Here is a 19263-nt window from a genome sequence, read left to right as displayed (position 1 = left end):
TCCCGCCCCGCTTTAACATGCCGACAAGCACTTCCAGTTTCTCGGGGGGCGGCGGGGACGCAAGTATAAGATGTTAAAAGACACAGAATTGCTGCCTGGAAGAAAGGCAAAGGTGCCAGTTTAACTCCCGGGCAATTAGAAAACTAGCGATTACGCTAAAAGTTAAAGAATGAAAAGGAAGGTGGAATAAGGGGTGGTCAAGGGTAGCTCGCCAGATGTTTTTTTGCCTACAACTCCCATCAGCCCCAGCCAGCATGGCCAATGGCTGGGGCTGATGGGAGTTGTAGGCAAAAAAAAAAAATCTGGAGCGCTACCCTTGGTCACCCTTACTAGGTGCAGAATAAAACCACTATCAGAAATGAGGGCGGCATATTTAAAAAAGAAGAAGAAAAGAGCCAATGAGCCATGTTCTTGTTGTAATAGAAAAAGAAAATATTTCAGCCTCTCAAATTCAAGCGACCGCGGCAGGACTCGAACCTGCAATCTTCTGATCCGAAGTCAGACGCCTTATCCATTAGGCCACGCGGCCCTCGTACATAGAAAGCTCAGCTACTTCTATAGGAAGTTGGAAGCGCAGAGTCTGGGCCGTTAAGGAAAATACAATTTCCCGTAGGGGAGGAGAGACGTGTTCAAATAGTGGCCGAAGCGCTGCGGCTCAGGTGCAAGCAACTCCTTTTTGTTACATGGCGGCAGTTCTTTGGTTACAGTCTTAGGCCTTGAGGCTCTAGAGCGCCACAACTGAAAGTTTTCCCTTCCGTGCCTCTTCGCTCACCCCCTCATCGGACGAGCTCATTGCGGAGGCCCCCAGAAAAAGCCTCGAAGGAGAGGGGGAGGAGCAGAACGGCGGCCCAGAGGACTTCCGGTCGGGCTTCTCAGTCAGGAAGAGGGGCGGGGAAAACCAAGCCGACGCTTAAGAGGGGTGCGCGCGGAGTAGATAGAAAAGAGCGGGGGAGGCGCTGAGTTTTGAGGGGGAAGAAAGAGGAGCCATATTTTCGGGGGGGGGGGGGGGAAGGCGGAACAGTTGGAGAAAAACAATTTTTTTTGAGGGGAAGAATATTAGATAAAGAGGAAAGGTGGGGGGGGGGAGATAATTTCAGTTACAGTTGGGCAAGGAAGGCAGCAGTCGCTGGTTTCTCTGGAGAGGGAGGAAGAAGGGAAGCCAAAGCAGAGATTGTCTGTCAGGGAGGGGCAACATGGCTTCTGGAGGTGGGAGAAGCAAGAAGCACTAATTTCTCTGGGGAAAGGCCAAGAAGAGAAAGGCTTCTGGATGAGGGGATTTGACTGAATCTAGGAATTCTGTTGTGTACAGCAAATCAGCCCTCATCCTTTATTTCTCATGCTGGTGCTTAAAACCGGCGGGGTGGGGGGTGGGGTGGGGAGACGATAGCCTTTATAAGGAAAATGTCTGCATTTCAAGGAAACAAATGGCATGCACTTACTTATGTATTTTGGAGTCTTTAGACTTAGAGCTTGAACTGGGTGCAAAAGAAGGAACGCTGGTTTTGAGAACAGCACACTGGACCTCAGTTCTGTCGCACACAGCTTGGTTTCTGACAGGTCCGAGCTGATCAGTTAATCAAACTCTTGTATAGTTTCTGGACTGATGTATCCTGGTAAAGATGAAATGTTTGGTACAGAGAATGTTACTAGGAGGTCTGTCCCCATCACGGATGCATCTGAGATGGTCTTCAGGTTCCTCTACCAGCCGCCTGCTGAAGGAGGAGTTGGTTCAGGATACTGGGATGGCCTCAGGCCAGCAGCGCATGAACCCACTAGGGATCCAGATGCTCTCCAAGGGCCTTCATGAACAGATTTTTCGAGGTGCTCAGGTCCATTACTCGGAAGAAGACATCCGAAAAAGTGTGGAACACCTGCAGAGGCATGATCTGTGGGGAAAGGAGACCTCCACTGTTCCAGATGTTCAGCTCGAGCTACCCCGGCTATATGGGGCCAACCTTGATGAACACTTCTGTGTTTTGGCACAGAAGCAGAATTTCCCATATTTGGAGGCTGCTAAGGAACTTCTGCAGAGTGAGATCTCCCCAATGCCTCAGGAGTGGGCTTGGGCAGCTGGGTGGACAAGATATGGACCCAGTGGGGAGATGGAAACGGTGGATTTCCCAGATGAGCGAGCATTGGTGTTTGATGTGGAGGTGTGCATGGAAGAAGGGCATTGCCCCACACTTGCAGTGGCTGTTTCCCCAAGTGCCTGGTAAGATGTAAGGTGGAGCAGAATTCTTGTGCCTAAGAGTGGTAATATAGTCAGTGCCCTTTTTCTTCATCATCTTTTCTTTCTCAGCCCCACAGTCCTTCCTCAGCCACCATCTTACACCTTTTGGCTTGCAGGAACCAGTCTTTTCCAAGCTCCACTCACCATCTTGCCATCCCTTCCTCCTGAATTCCTTTGATTGCAGCACATCAGTACGAAGAGGAAATTTCATACCTAGGAATTTCCTGGGCCATTTTGCAAAACCAAAAGGGTGAGCAGCAGGACCCCCAATAGACCTTTGATGTGTCCTGAGGCATTATGTGGCTTTCCATTGTTTGTGCTAAGCTCTCTACTGATCCACAGAATGCCCAGTCTGGTCAATAGGTTACTGAGGCATCAGTGTAAGCTGTGCACAGGTGCTGTGAGGTTTGTTGAATCTGAGTGCACATCTACCCACTTTCTTGAAGGCAATGGCAAACCACCCCGTAAAAAGTCTGTCGTGAAAGCAACATCAGCCCAGAGTTGGAAACGACTGGTGCTTGCACAGGGGACTACCTTTACCTTTTTACCTGCTTCCTTGCAGGATGCCTTAGGCAGGTTTTACCCACTTTCTTGCAGGATGCCTTAGGCAGGTTTTTCTTTGTTTTTGTGTTTCTTTCCAAGTCCCACTACATTGTTCATTCAGTGTTTTATGCTGTTTGATTGGAATGTCTCCCCCCCCCCCCCCGTATTCATAATCCACCTTGAGTCTGAGCAAAAAAGACAGGCTACTAATTAAGTGAATAAAATGACTTGATTTATACCATGCTGTTGACTGCAGTGAGGACCCAAAGCAGCTTATATCATTTTCTTCTACATTTTATCCTCTCGCATTCTAGCCACTATAGAACACTGGCATTGGAAACACCTCCTCCACCCCCATTGCTTACATGCTCAAAGCACAAGAGGGAGGAGAAGGGTGAACCTGTATTGCATCTTATGAAGGCTGCTTCCCCCCATTTTTTTACAACTGTTCAGGAATCATAAGTGTATTTTGAGCCATACAAGATATGTTAAATTTAATTTTAAAAAATCTTAAATAACTGTATCCTTGGTAGCACCTTGAAGACCAACAAAGTTTTATTGAGAATGTAAGCTTCTTTGGCCTTAAAGGTGCTACTGGACTTCAACTTTGTCCTGTTGCTTCAGAGCAGCATGGCTGCCCACCTGGATGTATCCTTGGTGTCTTTAGAATGGTTTCCAAGGCCATTATTATAGCAGTATTACAGTTACTAGTGTGCCTGGGCTGTATGCATAGTTAGCCCATCCATATGAATATGACCACTTTTAAGCATGTCAGTGCAATTGGCCAGTAAGGGGATTTGGTGCTCTAAAGTCTAGAGACAGGAATGCACATAGCTGGTTATTTGGCATATCTGCTCAGAAAGACCTTCTGCTGAATTCAGTGGGACTTCCTTGTTTGCAAATTTTAGGCCCACATGCTTTGAAAAGCAGAGGCTGACTGAGATGAGGGCTAAAATGGCAGGGTTTATGTGCGGTTGTTCCAGTATGGGCGACCTTTCATGTAGCTTTAGTGCAAAGTTTCCTGTCACTAGCATTTTTAATGCTTGTGTTGAGAGTCTTGGTTCTTCCATATATGTTGGTAAGGGCACTTTAGTCCTCTGAATGTGTAATTGCAAGATGTTGCCTGTGCTTTCCAGGTACTCCTGGTGCAGCAAGCGGCTGTTAGAGCAGAGGTATAGCTGGTCCAGCCAGCTGACTCTGTCAGACCTCATCCCCCTGGAATCGGGCAGCAGCTGCCCCAAGCAGCACTGTCAGGAGAAACTCGTGGTGGGTCACAATGTCTCCTTTGACCGAGCACACATCAAAGAGCAGTACCTGACAGAGGTGAGAATCGTTTCAGTGTGAGCTTTTGTGAGTCATAGCCCACTTGTTATCTTGCCACATATAGTTCTTTGCATTGTGAGTTGGTAGCATAGGAGTTCTTTTGTCTCTTTGAAAACAGCTGTGTATTTCAGGGCTCTCGTATGCGTTTCCTGGACACCATGAGTATGCACATGGCTATTTCAGGCTTGTCAGGATTCCAGCGCAGCCTTTGGATGGCAGCAAAGCATGGCAAGAGGAAAGGACAGCAGCAAGTGCAGGAGCACATCAAGAAGATGCGCAGCAAAACTGATGGCCCTTTGGTGAGTTGGAGAAGTAATGAGGAGTTGCGTGCTAATCTTCACATTCCTTGGCTGCGTGTCGCTTGCAATGCATTACATCCATTCATCACCAGTTTATATCCATGGGGCTTGAAAAGAGGCAGTGTCAGATAGAAGCCAGTGTTTTCCTGCATGTAACAGCAATGAAGCTGAATGCAGAAATATCTTTTTCCTCCATATAGTTGAAATAGGTTTGGAAGAAGAACTGGGGCTTGGAGCGTGGTTTTTCATTCTACTTTACATCTGCTGAACAAGATTTACGGATCTTTGTATTATTTTGGAAACTCTGGATAATGCACTCAGATCCTGGTTTGCCAGTTGTATGATTTCTCTGCCTTTCTTCCTGTTTGAAGGGAACATCAGCATATGGGGGACAGATAGAGAAGCAGAGAGAATCTCCATGACTGAGACTTACGCCAGGCTTCCTCATGTAGCATCAAACCATGATTTGGCATACATCTGGACTGAGCCTTAGTCTATTAGTATGAATTCCCCATCCATAACGTAGGAATGAGAATTATGCTGCTCAGTGGATTGATCTGAGAATGAAACAGTGGTTGAAATATATTTCACACAATTATAGTGACGTCTGTGATAACTATTGTTTGATATTCTCTTGTGTTAAAAGAGTAGGGAGAGAGGCAGGTAGAAATACACTTCAATGAACTGATGTTTTATCAGCTAAGAGTAAACACTATACAGACTGAAAAATTTATAGGAGGGGCGAGACTGCAGCATACTTGCAAAATTTCATATTCTAATGTGCACCTTTGCTTCTTATCTCTTACTGAAGCTGCAAAATGCAGCAGTGAGCTAGCCAAGGAGATTTAAGGAGTGGTGGTTGTGATTTGAAGCCCACCAGTGGTCCTCTAGAACCTTGACAGCTACTTGTTTCCTCAGATAAGAGATCCATAAAATGCACCAAGAGATCAGAGGGGAACAGAGATTTGTTTTTGCAGAGGGATAGCTATTTGCTCTGCCTGCCAAGATAGCTGTTGTAAAATATGATTTGGGTATTGAGATATGTGAGACGTGCACCTTGAGTTGATTGGGAGATTGGAGTTCACCTTCTCTTGTGAAGGCAAGATCTTACATCTCGATTGAGTGAGAAGCTTCCTGCCAGCAAAGGCAATACGGATTAGAAAATCGGTAACATCTTTTAGTCTTTGTCCAAATGCTGGAAGTTGGATTCCCCTGATTGGAGCAGGTGGGGGTCAGAATGGGTGTCAGAGGTAAACCTTCTGTATCGTTAAGTTTAGCTCGTTGTTATGTTTCCCTGTTATTTTCCTGAAATCTGCAACTCAGTTGGCTTGAATATTTTCTCTCTTGCTCTCTAGCTTAATTTGTAGCAATACAGTTTTCCTGTTTAAGATAGCAGACTGTGATTGAAAGTCCTCCACGTGCACCTTTATCACTTGTTCATACTTAAATGCACACACACACAGAAGAAGGGCTGGAGAAATTAGGGAACTCTGCCCTTTTGCACATGCTCAGAGGCATCCTTTACTAGTGTTCCCCAAGTCACTGGTAATATGAGAGGCTGGATTTTTAAACTTGGGTTGATGGCACAAGGATACAGAACATGCTTTATATGCACATGAACATGCAACATACATATAAGCCCATATTGACCCAGGGTGGTTTTTTGACAGTGGTGTGACCTGGGGATCTTCATGGATGGGGAAAAGAAATCGTTTTAGCGAGAGGACTCTGAATTGACATAAGGGGAAAGAAGTGGGTGCCTGCAAAATTCTGAATGGGAGAGAACAAGAAATCAAGGTTTTTTTATTTGTGGACTAGTTGCCCATTCTCTTGATATCCTATCACTTTGCAGATTGCCTCTTGGGACTGGGTGAATATTAGCAGCATCAACAACCTAGTAGATGTGCATGCCCTCTATGTAGGGGGCCAGACATTAGAGAAAGAGGCCCGGGAACTCTTTGTGAAGGGAAGCATGAATGACATCAGGAACAATTTCCAGGTAAGGAGGGAATCTGTTGGGCAAGATCTTTTAACAGAAGAAACTGTGGAACTGGACATGGGTTTGTAAGTAATATGCCTTGGGTTCATTCCCTGCTATTTCCAGTTGAAGTAAGGGGTTAGCTAACAGGGCAAGGAGGGACTGCTTGCATTCAATCTGGAAGCTGCTGTCTGTCGAAGGAGATAATGCGGGAATAGTTTAACAGCTGTGCCTAGGTATGAAGGCTGTATGAGGAACTGACTCATAATGTACCTTTTCATTGCTTCTCCTTTTCCCCAAGGATCTGATGAGATATTGTGCTCTTGATGTTCAAGCTACGCATGAGGTATTCCAGGAGCAGCTTCCACTCTTCATGAAACGGTGAGATGCTGGGGTACAGTCATACTGAGATACTAAACACTGCCAGAACTTAAAGAGCCACAGAGGGAAAGATTCTCTCCTGGGTACTATATTTATTTATATAAATATTGTACCCTCTTTTGATTCTTCACTTACAGTGGCTTAAAGCTAATACTTAAAATGTTACAGATTAAAACTGAAAAAAAAATCCCGAATACTACCCCCACGTTAAAAATGTCACTCATAGCCATCAAAAGCCCAGACAGATAACTATGACTTGCAGCACCCCCTGAAGATGTCTAATATGGGAGACTCCTCTTGCCTCTTCAGGGAGCGAATTCAACATACTGAAAGATAAGATGGAAAAGGCCTGTTCTCTGATGGATACTGTGCAGTTCACATGAAGTGTGGGAGCGGCCAGCAGGTGGCTGTCTGCAGACCATTTGGGAGGAGATGCTCCTTCTGATATGTGGGCTCTAGGTTGCGAAGGCTTTAAAGGTCACAACCAGCACTGTGAATTGAATTGGGGAACACTGGGCAGGCAATGTAACTATTTCAAAATTGGCAAGGTAATGTACGTTCCTGTTGGCTAGTCCCTAACAATAATTGGGCTGCCAAATTCTGGACCAGCTACAGTTTCTGGATGGTAATCAAGAACAGCCCAGTGTAGAAACCATTACAGTAATCCATGCAAGTATACGAAAATATGGATTATGAGGAGCCCTTCTCTATAAAATACCTTTCATGAGATTCCTGGCCAGCCTGGAAAAAGCAGTGCTGGGTTACCTGATGTGGGAGAAAAGCTTCAGGAGGCAAGCTGCTGCCACTTTCTCCAAAAAAACAAAACAAAAGGAAAACCCAACACCTTAAGCCCTGTCCTGTTCTCTTTCTCTCTCTCTCCTCCCTTTATTTAGATATAGGTGAAATCTATTTAGTTTGATATGGTGGCAAAATGTTGCTATTGTGGCAGTGCCACAAATCCTGCAAGAAAGAATCAGGGGGCAGTGGGCTAGTTAAGATGGAATGCCAAACCATGGCTCAGTGTTATTGGAGCAAATCTTGGGTTCACCTGCTCTCTCCTCTCCTTCCCACACTCCGGTTCCCTCCTGCCAGAATTCGCAGACAGGGCTTGTAATTATTCTCCACATCAGAACTGGAAACCTGGTTTCAAGTGCAACATGACAGTGAGGGAATCAGAACATTTGGGGGGGGGGCAGGGAGAGGAAGAAGGCACTGGGCATGACTTGGCATTATGTGGAAATGGAGCCAACATCTCCAAAAGGAAGTGATACATGTACCTGTAATTATTGCTGTGGGGCTGCTCTTCAAAATGCCTGTCTTGAGAGTGGTTTTCTATTGTGTGAGGTGCATTTTTTTTCTCTTTGTGAAACCCATTCCCCCGTTGCACTGCTCAAATAAATAGTTTTTATCATCTTTTCTACAACAGCTTGATGAAAAAAATCCTTAGCTTATTTATTTTCCCTTTTTGCTTTGTCCAGGGTTTTATCTGTCTTATGAATAAAAAGCTTGGCCAGAAAAATAAATCACCAGTTGACCCATGAAGATAGAGCAAGTTGGGTAACCATGTTAGTCTTTCTGTAGCAATAGAGAAGAGTAAGAGTCCAGCACCTTAAAGATGAACACAATTTGTGGTCGGGTATGAGCTTTCTGTTGCAGAATTTGGGGTTACATGAGCTTGGGCCTTTCTGTTCTTTTGTGCCAGGGGTGGCCAACAGTAGCTCTCCAGATGTTTTTGCCTACAACTCCCATCAGCCCCAGCCATCAGCCATGCTGGCTGGGGCTGATGGGAGTTGTAGGCAAAAAACATCTGGAGAGCTACCATTGGCCACCCCTGTTCTGTGCTACACAGGTGTTAAAATAGCTAACTACTGTTCCTTGGTTCAGTTATTCCATAAGTCTTTGCTTTCCTGCTGGCATCCTAAGTGTAAAAATAAAGCCCTCCAAATATGCCTTCTGCTCTAATTCCTAGTTAGTTCCATCATGGTTTCCATGTACCAAGCAGTAGCCTAAACATTTTATACGTTAAGCCATAAGTATGTGAGGCACTATACTCTCTGAAGAACATAGAGGAAAAATTAGTTATCTTGCTGAGAGTTCTTACCTACGGTAAGAAGGAAGGTCTAGTTTTCGTCATTCCATATTGGTGTTTCACAGTGAATCCTTTAGGTGAGCAGAAGGGTTATGTCAGGAGTGTGGAACCTCCATCCCGAGGGCCGTATACGGCCCTCGAGGTCACTTGATGTGGCCCTTGGAGATTGCTGGACCAAACCGAGCCATGTGGCAGCCTCTCTGGGGCCTGGCTGGCCAGTGAGGATCTTGGGGCCCAGCTGCGCCGTGCAGCAGCCTCCCCAGGGCCAGGCAGGGATCACAGGGCCCAGATGTACTGTGCAACAGCCTCCCTGGGGCCTGGCTGGCTGGCCAGAATTGCTGCGGAGCCTGGAAAAGTTACTGTCACAGTTCAGTTTACACTTGATTATCCCAGACGGTGTGGCCTAATATGCTAATGAGTGTGTGACCTAATATGCTAATATTAGGGGATGTGGCCTGATATGCTACTGAGTTTCTGCTGGTCCTTTTCTACAAAAAAGTCCTGGACCTGTGCATTTGTCTTGGGCGGCGGACCGTGTGTGTGTGTGTGCCAGATTAGGCTCTCCCCACTTGACTTCAAATAGAAAAACAATTATTTGCATTAATTTTGCTGGCCTGAATCATTCTCCCTCGGTGGAGCATTGTTTTTTAAGTTAATAATTTTTTATGACCCACGAATGATGTTATAAATATCCATATGGCCCTTGGCAGAAAAAAGGTTCCCCATCCCTGGTATAAGTGAATGGTCCTTTCTACCATTTGGGGCTGCTTCTTCAGTAACCCTTTCTGAAGTGCTTGTTGAGCAGACAAGGAACATTTCTTTATTTTATTTTTGGGGGTGTTTGCTTGATGTTCCATTGGATTAATTTGATCTCAGTACTTTAGTTTTTTTCTTTTCCTTGGTCCATAAATGGTATCTTAGCACTAAGCAGAGTGGACTGTTTTTCTCTCTGGAGTGCATTTTCTCTCTGGAGTGCATCCACACTGACTCCACAAACCCATGGGGGTTTGAGGTGCATCCCTCCCAGAATCCTGTCATAGAGGATGGTAGAGAGTTGTTTTCTGTTGCCCCGAGAGGCCAGACCAGAACCAATGGGTTGAAATTAAATCAGAGCTTTTCACTAAACATCAGGAAGAACTTTGTGACAATTAGAGCAGTTCCTCAGTCGAACAGGCATCCTCGGGAGGTGATAGACTCTCCTCCTTTTGAGGTTTTTAAACAAAGGCTAGATGGCCATCCAACAGCAATGCTGATTCTGTGAACTTAGGCAGGTCATGAATAGGAGGGCAGGAAGGGTTACATAAGTGCTTAGTCCTTGTCCATTATATGCCCAGGGGAATACTGTTTGCCACTTTGGGGTCAGGCAGCCACTTTTCTTCAGGCCAGTTTGGCCATGGATCCCAGAGAGGGGTTTTTTTGGATGGGGGTTTCCATCTTTTGGGCATGGAACAGGGGTCACTGTGTGTGTGTGTAGGATGGAGGTACTTGTTAATTTCCTGCATTGTGCAGGTGGTTAAACTAGATGTCTCTGGAGGTTCCTTGTGATTCTGTGATTTCGTCCATACTTTCATGATTCACTGCTCATTTCTTCATATTGGCCAATGAGCGTTGCAAAATTAATGCTAAGATTTTTAACAACTGCTTATATGTTAAGATTAGCAGCCAAAAAAACCTCTGTGTCCAGCAGTCAAACACTTAGTAAAGAATATGAAAAATATAAGTGCAAAAAACATCTATGAGTGCAAAAACATCTATAAATTCATACAAAGTTCATACCCAGTATCAAAAAAAGGTTAAAAACTCCCACTGATAAAATGTCCTTTCCTCTGAGTGACTCTGATAAAACTTGTTTCAATGGGTATCACTCCCGATTTCTTCAGTCATCCAGAGTCAAACCTCAGATATCGGCTGTAAAGGCAAAATTCATCCTCACGTGATCGCCAGCTTTTTATCATGTTTCACTGTTTCCATCTTTTTCATAAGCCGATTAACCTGATAGCAGCATTCTGCCTATCTTTTCTTACATGCCCGTTTTTTAACGACTTAATTGGTGGCTTATGAAAAAGGTGGAAACACTTATAGAATGAAATATTTTTCATATTCTTTATTGTGTTTGATTTTTGGACACAGTGGTTTTTTGGGCTGCTTATGTCTACTGTGTTGCCACTGTTTTCTTCTTATATGTTAAGATTGGCAAATGTCTAAAGTTTATGTAACTATGGCCACTTGCTGCAAGCCAGGTAGTTTCTATGTTGTGATCAGCCCTCTTTTTCCTTTTGTTTCAGGTGTCCCCATCCTGTGACATTCGCAGGGATGCTAGAAATGGGGGTCTGTTATCTCCCTGTCAATCAAAACTGGGAAAGATATCTGGATGAAGCCCAGGCCACTTACGAAGAACTCCAAAAGGAGATGAAGAAGTCCTTGATGAACCTGGCTGATGATGCCTGCCAGCTGCTTCATGAGGAAAGGTAGTGGCATTAATGTTGGAGGGGCAGAATATCTTGTGGTGCCTCCACAGAGTGCCTTCAGACACAGCTGTCTGTTAGGTAAAGAGCCATGCCTGAGTCTCAGTTGAGCAGCTGCAGTCTGGGGAGGGTGTGAGGTGAAATGATAGGGAGAAAGGGAGTTTTGATCATCTATTATTTCCCACTAATCTAGCTGCATGTTTGTCATGTCTTAAGGAGAAGGCACCTGAGGGAGGGGGATTGCATGGGAACAGTGATTCTTACGGAAGGATGAAGCTACCCTTCCATCTGCCACTCTTTTGCTTCAATGCTCCCCTCCCCGTCAACTTTGCAACTGTTTATTTACAGTCTGCCTTTCTCACCAAAACTCAAGGTGCGCTAAAACCGCTGTAATAGATTGTATGTGATAAACTATCAACAATGTAATAAAACTCATATATAAATGCAAAGCAGCTAAAGCAGTATAATATGTGAGCAAAGCATTTAAAACAGTCTAATGTATATAGGAACGAAGTACACTATATACATATAAAGAACACAACAAAGCTGCATTGCAAACCTAACAAACAATGCAATAAGAAAGGATAACATGTACAATGAACAAAGCAATGGAAACTGCCTGCAATTTTACAGATGTTAACTGCAAGCAACATTCAATTTATAAAAAATTCCGTTTTGCACACTCTGAAGATCTATGTTGCCAGCATAGGTTATCACTGAGCTTGGAGCTCTGTCCTTAATACCCTGTAGTTTGCTTTCCCTTTACAACAAATTTTGAAGGTGAGGAATAAAAAGGAATATATAGAGGAAAGGTTTTAGACTTCAGGTTGTTTGGATGCAGTATATTTTATGAAGGGGAAGATGGCTCAGCAAGGAGCTGTAGTTATCACTGTCATTCATGCTGGGTGTATCTAGATAGGATTGGGAGCTAATTTCAGACCAGTAACTTTGATCGGGAAGAGTATTTCAAGCTCTCTCCTGGGCTACTGTAAATCTGCTGGAATCTTCGGCAAAGAGGTAGACATTGGAAAAGGGCTGTGTCAGAATAATCCACATGTTGTGTTTTGTATGGTGCATTGCACAGGTACAAGGATGACCCTTGGTTATGGGATCTGGAGTGGGACCTCCAAGAATTTAAGCAGAAGAAGAAGAAAACTGGGAAGAAGAAGAATCAAGATGGTGATGATATACCTCCCAAAGCAGTGGAAAAGGCCTCCATGTTGGAGTGGCAGGAAGGTAGAACACTATTGTAACTGGCCAACTGCCTGCTCATGTGGGTCACATTTATCCTAGCAGCAAGAAGCAAGATTTGTTTTCAGATTCTGATCTGTTTGTATTCTTCCATTATAGGGGTTAGATACTTGTTTTTTCAGTGAAAGCCCAGCTAATACGGAGCCATATACCTGTATCAAATTTTACATCAAGCTCTAGATTCTTTAGCCACTGAATGAATGTGGCCATGTAGACTCAAGCCCTTTGATGCAAGGTGCAGTGCAGGTACAGAATGGCATTGTCCTCCAAATGCCTTGACATTTTATTTCCTGGTTTGTTGTTTGTTGAGAACAGATCCTGGTCCCCCTGCTGAAGAGGAGGATCAGAAGATCCTTGACAGCCGGCTGTGCTTGGACCATCTGAAGGAGACTGTTACTTTGCAGCCAAAAAGGATTCAGCATCTGCCTGGCCATCCAGGGTGAGTTGTTAAAGGAAGCTTCCATTAACTGCTTTCAATAGGAACATCCACAGAGTGTTCTATAAATTTGCAAACAGAAGTATAAAATAAGACCAGTTAATCCAGTTAAAATAAACCTTAACATCCCTGTAGATAGTGACAATTCTCCAGTGCCATATTAACTTTGTGCCCTGATGGTCTGGATGCTCATGCTGTAGTCTGTTATTTGAAATTGCCTCTTTCTGTAGTTCAGGGATTGAATTATGAACTCAGAGCTTTAGCAAGTGGCATCTCCGGGCTGTTTTTAGCCCTCGTAGAAGGAAAGCTAAAAAGTAGGCTTGAGAGGGGTGGTGGAGGAAAGCCATGGCCCTAATCTGCACTGGTTCTTTCCCTCCAAACGCTATTTCTGTAGGTGGTACCGTAAACTGTGTCCCCGGCTGGATGATCCTAGTTGGGTACCTGGGCCAAGTCTCATCAGCCTGCAGATGAGAGTGACTCCAAAGCTCATGAGGCTCACCTGGGATGGCTTTCCGCTGCACTACTCTGAGAAGTATGGCTGGGGCTACCTGGTGCCAGGAAAGAAGAAGAGACCAGCAGAGGATGACCTGGGTGGCAGTTCACCTTCATGCCCATTCAGGTAAGAACCTTCTGTAGCAGCCGTTGGGTGGGGGAAAGTGTCATCATATTGCAGCCAACTTCATGTTGTGGCTTTTTTCTTTTAGAAGGCTGATCTTTATTTTTGTTCAATACATATGACCAAATCGTATTTAAGTATGAATATAACTATTCCTATCCTCTGTGCTGAGTGCTGTCAAGTTGCTTCCGACTTAAAATTGTAGAGTCATAGAGTTGGAAGGGGCTGTACAGGCCATCTAGTCCAGTGTCCTGTTCAATGCAGGATCAGCCTAAAGGAGGGTGTCAAACTCAGTTGTTATGAGGGCCAGATCTGACATAAATGAGACCTTGTCAGGCTGGGCCATGTGTGTACCTAATTAAGGTTAGGTAGCAGAGATATAAACTTTATAAAGGGCACAGACACAATTTTTAAAAGAAAAACTTAAAACATGCTTAAAACATTAGAACTCTTTGGTCTTAAAGATGCTTTCTTTGTATTTCTCCCATGGGATCCAGGGAACTGAACAAAGGAAGCTCTTTCCTTCTTTCCCCAGGGGACAAGGAGGGGAAAGAAGGAAGAGAGGCTCAGCCAATAGAAGGAAGAGAGGCTTGGTTCAGTAGGTCTGCTGTGTGATTGAGAGAACCTGGCAAAGCAAGCTCTGCCTCCCCCACCCCTCCTCTGTAGCTCCTGTGGGGCCTGTCCTAGTCTCAGTCTCCAGCCGTGCCCAACAACATCGCACTGCAGTTCACTGTGGGGCTGCAAGCAACAGGCTTCCTTTCCATGATCCTGTATTCACACCTCAGGAGAAGCCAAGTCAAGCCTGAGTAATTTCTTCATCTCCTTTTGGAGGGGGGACTTTGGATGCTGCACATGCAAGCTCAACAGGGCAGAGTCAGCTCTGCTCTCTTCTGCTCTGGCCACTCTTATGGCTTGTGATAGCTCAAGTTTAAAGAGGTCTGAAATCCAAAAGACTGAATTGATAGAGCAGTTGCATGTCCAAAAAACCCCGTACACATAACTGTACTTCATTCCTTTGATCTCTCCCCTTACCTTGAGGTCCCCCCTCCCCAGTGAGATTGTAAACTGCAGGATTGGCAGAAGGCCTGGAGAAAAATGTCCCGTCCCTTTAACATTACCTGCTATTTGCTGTGGATCAAACTAATATTAAAGGGATATAAGTGAGGCTAGGAATCACCTGACCAGAACTTTGCCCCACACTCTTCAGGAACTTTTTTTTGTTTTCATACAGATGACATGTTGGTCCAAAAGTTTAGTTCAGCGAGTGAAACTGTCTTTGAAAAAGTGGTGCAGGTACAGACTATTGTGGTTTAGGTAGTATTGGGTCTACCAAGATGAAAATTTCACTAAGATTTATCTTTCGGTGTTTGTTTCTCCCTTTACATGCTCCACAAGAGTTACTGAGAAAAGTACAGTCAATATTTGATACATTTAGTGTGATAAGAAATGCAGTGTTTTCAAAGATATTGTGCTTGCCTCCTCTGATAGGGAAGGCTTGTTTGGTATAGTGGTTAAGTGTGTGGACTCTTATCTAGGAGAACCGGGTTTGATTCCCCACTCCTCCACTTACACATGCTGGCATGACCTTGGGTGAACCATCGCTCTGGCACAGGTTGTCCTTGAAAAGGCAGCTGCTGTGAGAGTCCTCTCAGCCCCACCCACCTCACAGGGTGTCTGTTGTTGGGGGTGGGGGGGAGATAAAGGAGATTGTGAGCTGCTCTGAGACTCTTGAGTGGAGGGCAGAATATAAATCTAATGTTGTCTTGTTAATTCCTAATATAAGGAGGCTGCATTATTAGCAGCAGTGGCATGCTGGTTTGGGGGAGTGTGAGTGGGGGATGGGACAGAAAGGTTCATAAAAACCTTTTAGGGGATGGGTCTGACTGATATGAAACAGAAGGTTCCTTTCTTTAATCCATTTAGACAGGGGATAGCCAAAACCTGGAACAGATGTGTCAATAATCTAGGACTTTAGAACTCCCGTTTAAAATCATGAAGATATTCTAAACTGTTTTGGGAACTATCCGTGAGATGTATTATTTTGAAAGGAAGAGGGACCTTTTAATGTGAGATAAACTTGGGAAAAGAATGGCACTGAGACAGATTCCTGTATTTTAATATTTTCAATGGAAACAAGGTATGTGATTCCTATTAAGAAACTGACATGTTTCATTTGTTAAATAGCAGATAAAAAAAACTTCTTGGACAAAATTAATTTAAAAGAGTTATTGGCAAAAATGCATGGAGGTCTTCAGGAGGAGGATAAAATAAGATGGAAACATAAAACTAGGTGGGAAGCAGATTTAGGCTTGCCTATTACAATGGATCAGGTTGACTCAGCCTTCCATCCTTCCAAGGTCGGTAAAATGAGTACCCAGCTTGCTGGGGGGAAACTGTAGATGACTGGGGAAGGCAATGGCAAACCACCCCGTTAAAAGTCCGCTGTGAAAACGTTGTGAAAGCAACATCACCCCAGAGTCGAAAATGACTGGTGCATGCACAGGGGACTACCTTTACCTTTTTATTTCAGTGGATAAGTGGGAAAAAAGCATTTCATAAATTATCTAAGATCTTGGGATTAGGGAGAATTGTTTGAAAATTCTTCATCATTGATAATTGATTCCTAAAAGATTTCAGGGGGTTTGAAGGTTTGCAGTAAATGTGGTAAAGAAAAAGAAGCCACCTTTTATCTATGGTGGGCTTGTCTAGTTGTCCAGGTATATTGGAATAGTGTCAGCCTCGGCACGTGGGGTTCTGGCACCCAAGACCCATCTCGCTGGGAGAAAAGTTTTCACGTGTGTGGGGCATGATGACATCACCCAGAGGTGACATCATCACGCTGGGCATTCAGCGCTTCCCTTCCCCAGTGTCCTCGGAGGACGCTGGGGAAGGGAAGTGCCACTCTTTCTCGGCTCTGGGGCTCACTGCAGCTAGACTGACATTGGCACAGAGATGGAAGAATCAGTCAGTTCCATCTTTGGGACTGTGGCTAAACAAAATGTGGTTCATGTGGACAATGGCTACAGTAGCTTCGTACAGGTACCTGTGGACTCAGAAAGGGTGGTCAGTTGCTGACTTTGTTGATACTTAAAGCTTATTTACTATGTACTGGAATATCCAAAAGGGTTAACAGGATATGCATCAACAGATATTTGTGTGAAAGATTATGTACTTTAGAGCTTGTTAAATCCCTGATTCTAGTTAAGATGAAGGTTAAGGATTAGGGATTTAGTGGTGGTAATAGATCAGTTACCACAGAGGGACAGGATGAGTTGTTAATAGAATAAAGCTGAAGAAAAACACCAAAGCATTCATAGTGCCAAAATACAATTTAAACAACATTCCTGAAGAGTTTGAAGACCATATAAGAACAGATTTGCATAAGTTCAAGTGAAAGTGAACCAGAAGAACTAGGGGTCCAAACCAGAGATATTACCATGGAAGAATGCTCAATGACTGTTCAGCTAGCCAAAGAATTGAAAAACCTCAATGGATGGCCAATGAAACTCTAAGAATTGCTAAACCAGAAGCAAAAGTAGAATGTAACAGAAATAGAATCAGAAATTTAAATGTAGCATTCCCGTGACTTGCATGTAGAGATAAAGAGAGCTATTATAATAACCAGTGTAAAGAAATAAAAAGAGAATACAAAAAAAAAGAAGAATGAGAACTGTTCCACAAGAAATCAAAGGGAAATTTAAAGCATTGTTAGTTGTGCTGAAGATCAACGTGGAGATACATTGACTGAACAGGACAAAATAGGTAGTAATAATACACTGGAGAACTAATAATAATAATAATAATAAATTTTATTTCTATCCCGCCCTCCCCACCGAGGCAGGCTCAGGGCGGCTTACAATATGTCATGATATAATATCATGAAGTGGCAATACAAGTAAAATCAGTTCACAATAAATACAAATACGAATATAAATATACATTAATATTAAAAAGCTAAAAACAATATGGTGCTACAATCTCTGTTTATCCTGGCGGCGTAATATTCAGTCTGATCACGTCTTGAAGGCTTCTTGGAAGAGGACAGTTTTGCAGGCCCTGCGGAACTGGTTGAGGTCCCGCAGGGCCCGCACCTCCTCCAGGAGCTGATTCCACCATTGAGGCGCTTTTATGGAGAAGGCCAGCTCTCTAGTTGTTTTAAGTTTGGCCTCCTTAGGCCCAGGGATCTCCAGAAGATTTTGTGAACTGGAACGCAGTGCCCTCTGGGGAACATATGGAGAGAGGCGGCCCCTGAGGTAGGCAGGTCCTTGGCCATATAGGGCTTTATAGGTAATAACCAGCACCTTGTAACGAACCCGGTACACAATTGGCAGCCAGTGCAGTTCCCACAGCCCAGGCCACACGTGTTCCCACCGAGGTAGTCCCAGTAGCAGCCTGGCTGCTGCGTTCTGCACTAGCTGTAGTTTCCGCGTTCGGTACAAGGGCAGCCCCATGTAGAGGGCATTACAGTAGTCTAATCTCGAGGTGACCGTTGCATGGATCACTGTTGCCAGGTCACCTCGCTCCAAGAAGGGGGCCAGCTGCCTTGCCCGTCTAAGATGAAAAAAAGCAGATTTGGCAGTGGCCGCTATCTGGGCCTCCATTGTCAAGGAGGACTCCAGTAGCACTCCCAAGCTCCTGACTTCACGCACTGGTACCAATGGCGTCCAGTCAAAAGCTGGAAGGGGAATCCCTCCTTTTGGGGCGCTGCGACCCAGGCAAAGGACCTCTGTCTTCACTGGATTCAATTTCAGCCCGCTCAGCTTGATCCAATCGGCAACGGCTTGCAATGCCCGGTCCAGGTCTATAGGGGCATCATCAACGGCCCGGTCTCCCATCAGTAGGTAGAGCTGGGTGTCATCAGCGTACTGGTGGCAACCCAGCCCATGTCCCCGGGCAATCTGGGCAAGGGGCGCATAAAGATGTTAAATAACATTGGGGAGAGAACTGCCCCCTGAGGCACCCCACAATCGAGTGGGTGCCTCTGAGATAGCTCTCCCCCAATCGCCACCCTTTGTCCCTGACCTTCAAGGAAAGAGGAAAGCCACTGTAAGGCTAACCCCTGAATCCCTGCGTCGGCGAGGCGGCGGGTCAGCAGCCGGTGATCGACCATATCGAATGCCGCCGATAGGTCTAGCAACAGCAGTACTGCCACACCACCTTGATCCAGATGTCGCCGGAGATCATCCATGAGGGCGACCAGCACCGTCTCTGTCCCATGGCCCGGGCGAAAGCTGGACTGAAAAGGATCTAGGGTGGAAGCGTCATCCAGGAAACTCTGTAGCTGCAACGCCACAGCCCTCTCTATTACTTTGCCCAAAAAGGGCAAATTTGAGACCGGCCGGTAGTGCGCCAATTCGGCCGGATCTAGTGTAGTTTTTTTCAGGAGAGGGCGGACCACTGCCTCTTTCAGAGGGGTTGGGAAAAGACCCTCTGAAAGAGATCTATTTATGATGTCCCGTATAGGACATCGTAGCTCCTCCTGGCAGGCTTTAATTAATCAGGAGGGGCAGGGGTACAGATCGCAAGTTGTTGGGCGTGCAGCAGAGAGGATTCTGTCGACTTCCTCCAAGCTGAGGGGGTCGAAACGATCCAGGATCAAATCCGAAGGCAGGCACGGAGCCTCAAGTCCGCTTACTGTATCCAACATGGCGG

The 19263-nt window shown here is 45.0% G+C and overlaps 1 protein-coding gene and 1 non-coding gene across 3 annotated transcripts in view; one reads left to right on the top strand and one right to left on the bottom strand.

The window, feature by feature from the left end:
* Positions 1-456: 456 nt before the first annotated feature.
* Positions 457-529, bottom strand: TRNAR-UCG (transfer RNA arginine (anticodon UCG)). Its single transcript has one exon. It is a non-coding gene; the product is annotated as a tRNA-Arg (tRNA).
* Positions 530-1585: 1056 nt separating this feature from the next.
* POLG (DNA polymerase gamma, catalytic subunit) overlaps positions 1586-19263 on the top strand; it is a 42034-nt gene continuing 24356 nt past the window's right edge. Inside the window, exons 1-9 of one of the 2 annotated variants that reach the window (XM_060260264.1) lie at positions 1586-2212; positions 3910-4096; positions 4228-4395; positions 6248-6394; positions 6675-6754; positions 11129-11311; positions 12393-12544; positions 12875-12998; positions 13390-13614. In XM_060260264.1, coding sequence (XP_060116247.1) covers positions 1620-2212; positions 3910-4096; positions 4228-4395; positions 6248-6394; positions 6675-6754; positions 11129-11311; positions 12393-12544; positions 12875-12998; positions 13390-13614 — 1859 coding nt within the window. In that variant the 5' untranslated portion in view covers positions 1586-1619. The remainder of the gene's footprint in view (positions 2213-3909; positions 4097-4227; positions 4396-6247; positions 6395-6674; positions 6755-11128; positions 11312-12392; positions 12545-12874; positions 12999-13389; positions 13615-19263) is intronic. The other variant, XM_060260263.1, reaches the window with a different exon arrangement.

The sequence above is a fragment of the Heteronotia binoei genome, chromosome 19 (assembly GCF_032191835.1).
Source record: "Heteronotia binoei isolate CCM8104 ecotype False Entrance Well chromosome 19, APGP_CSIRO_Hbin_v1, whole genome shotgun sequence".
NCBI classification, from domain to species: Eukaryota; Metazoa; Chordata; class Lepidosauria; order Squamata; family Gekkonidae; genus Heteronotia; species Heteronotia binoei.
Note: the sequence above shows the minus strand (reverse complement) of the source record. Positions and strands in the feature narration are given on the sequence as shown.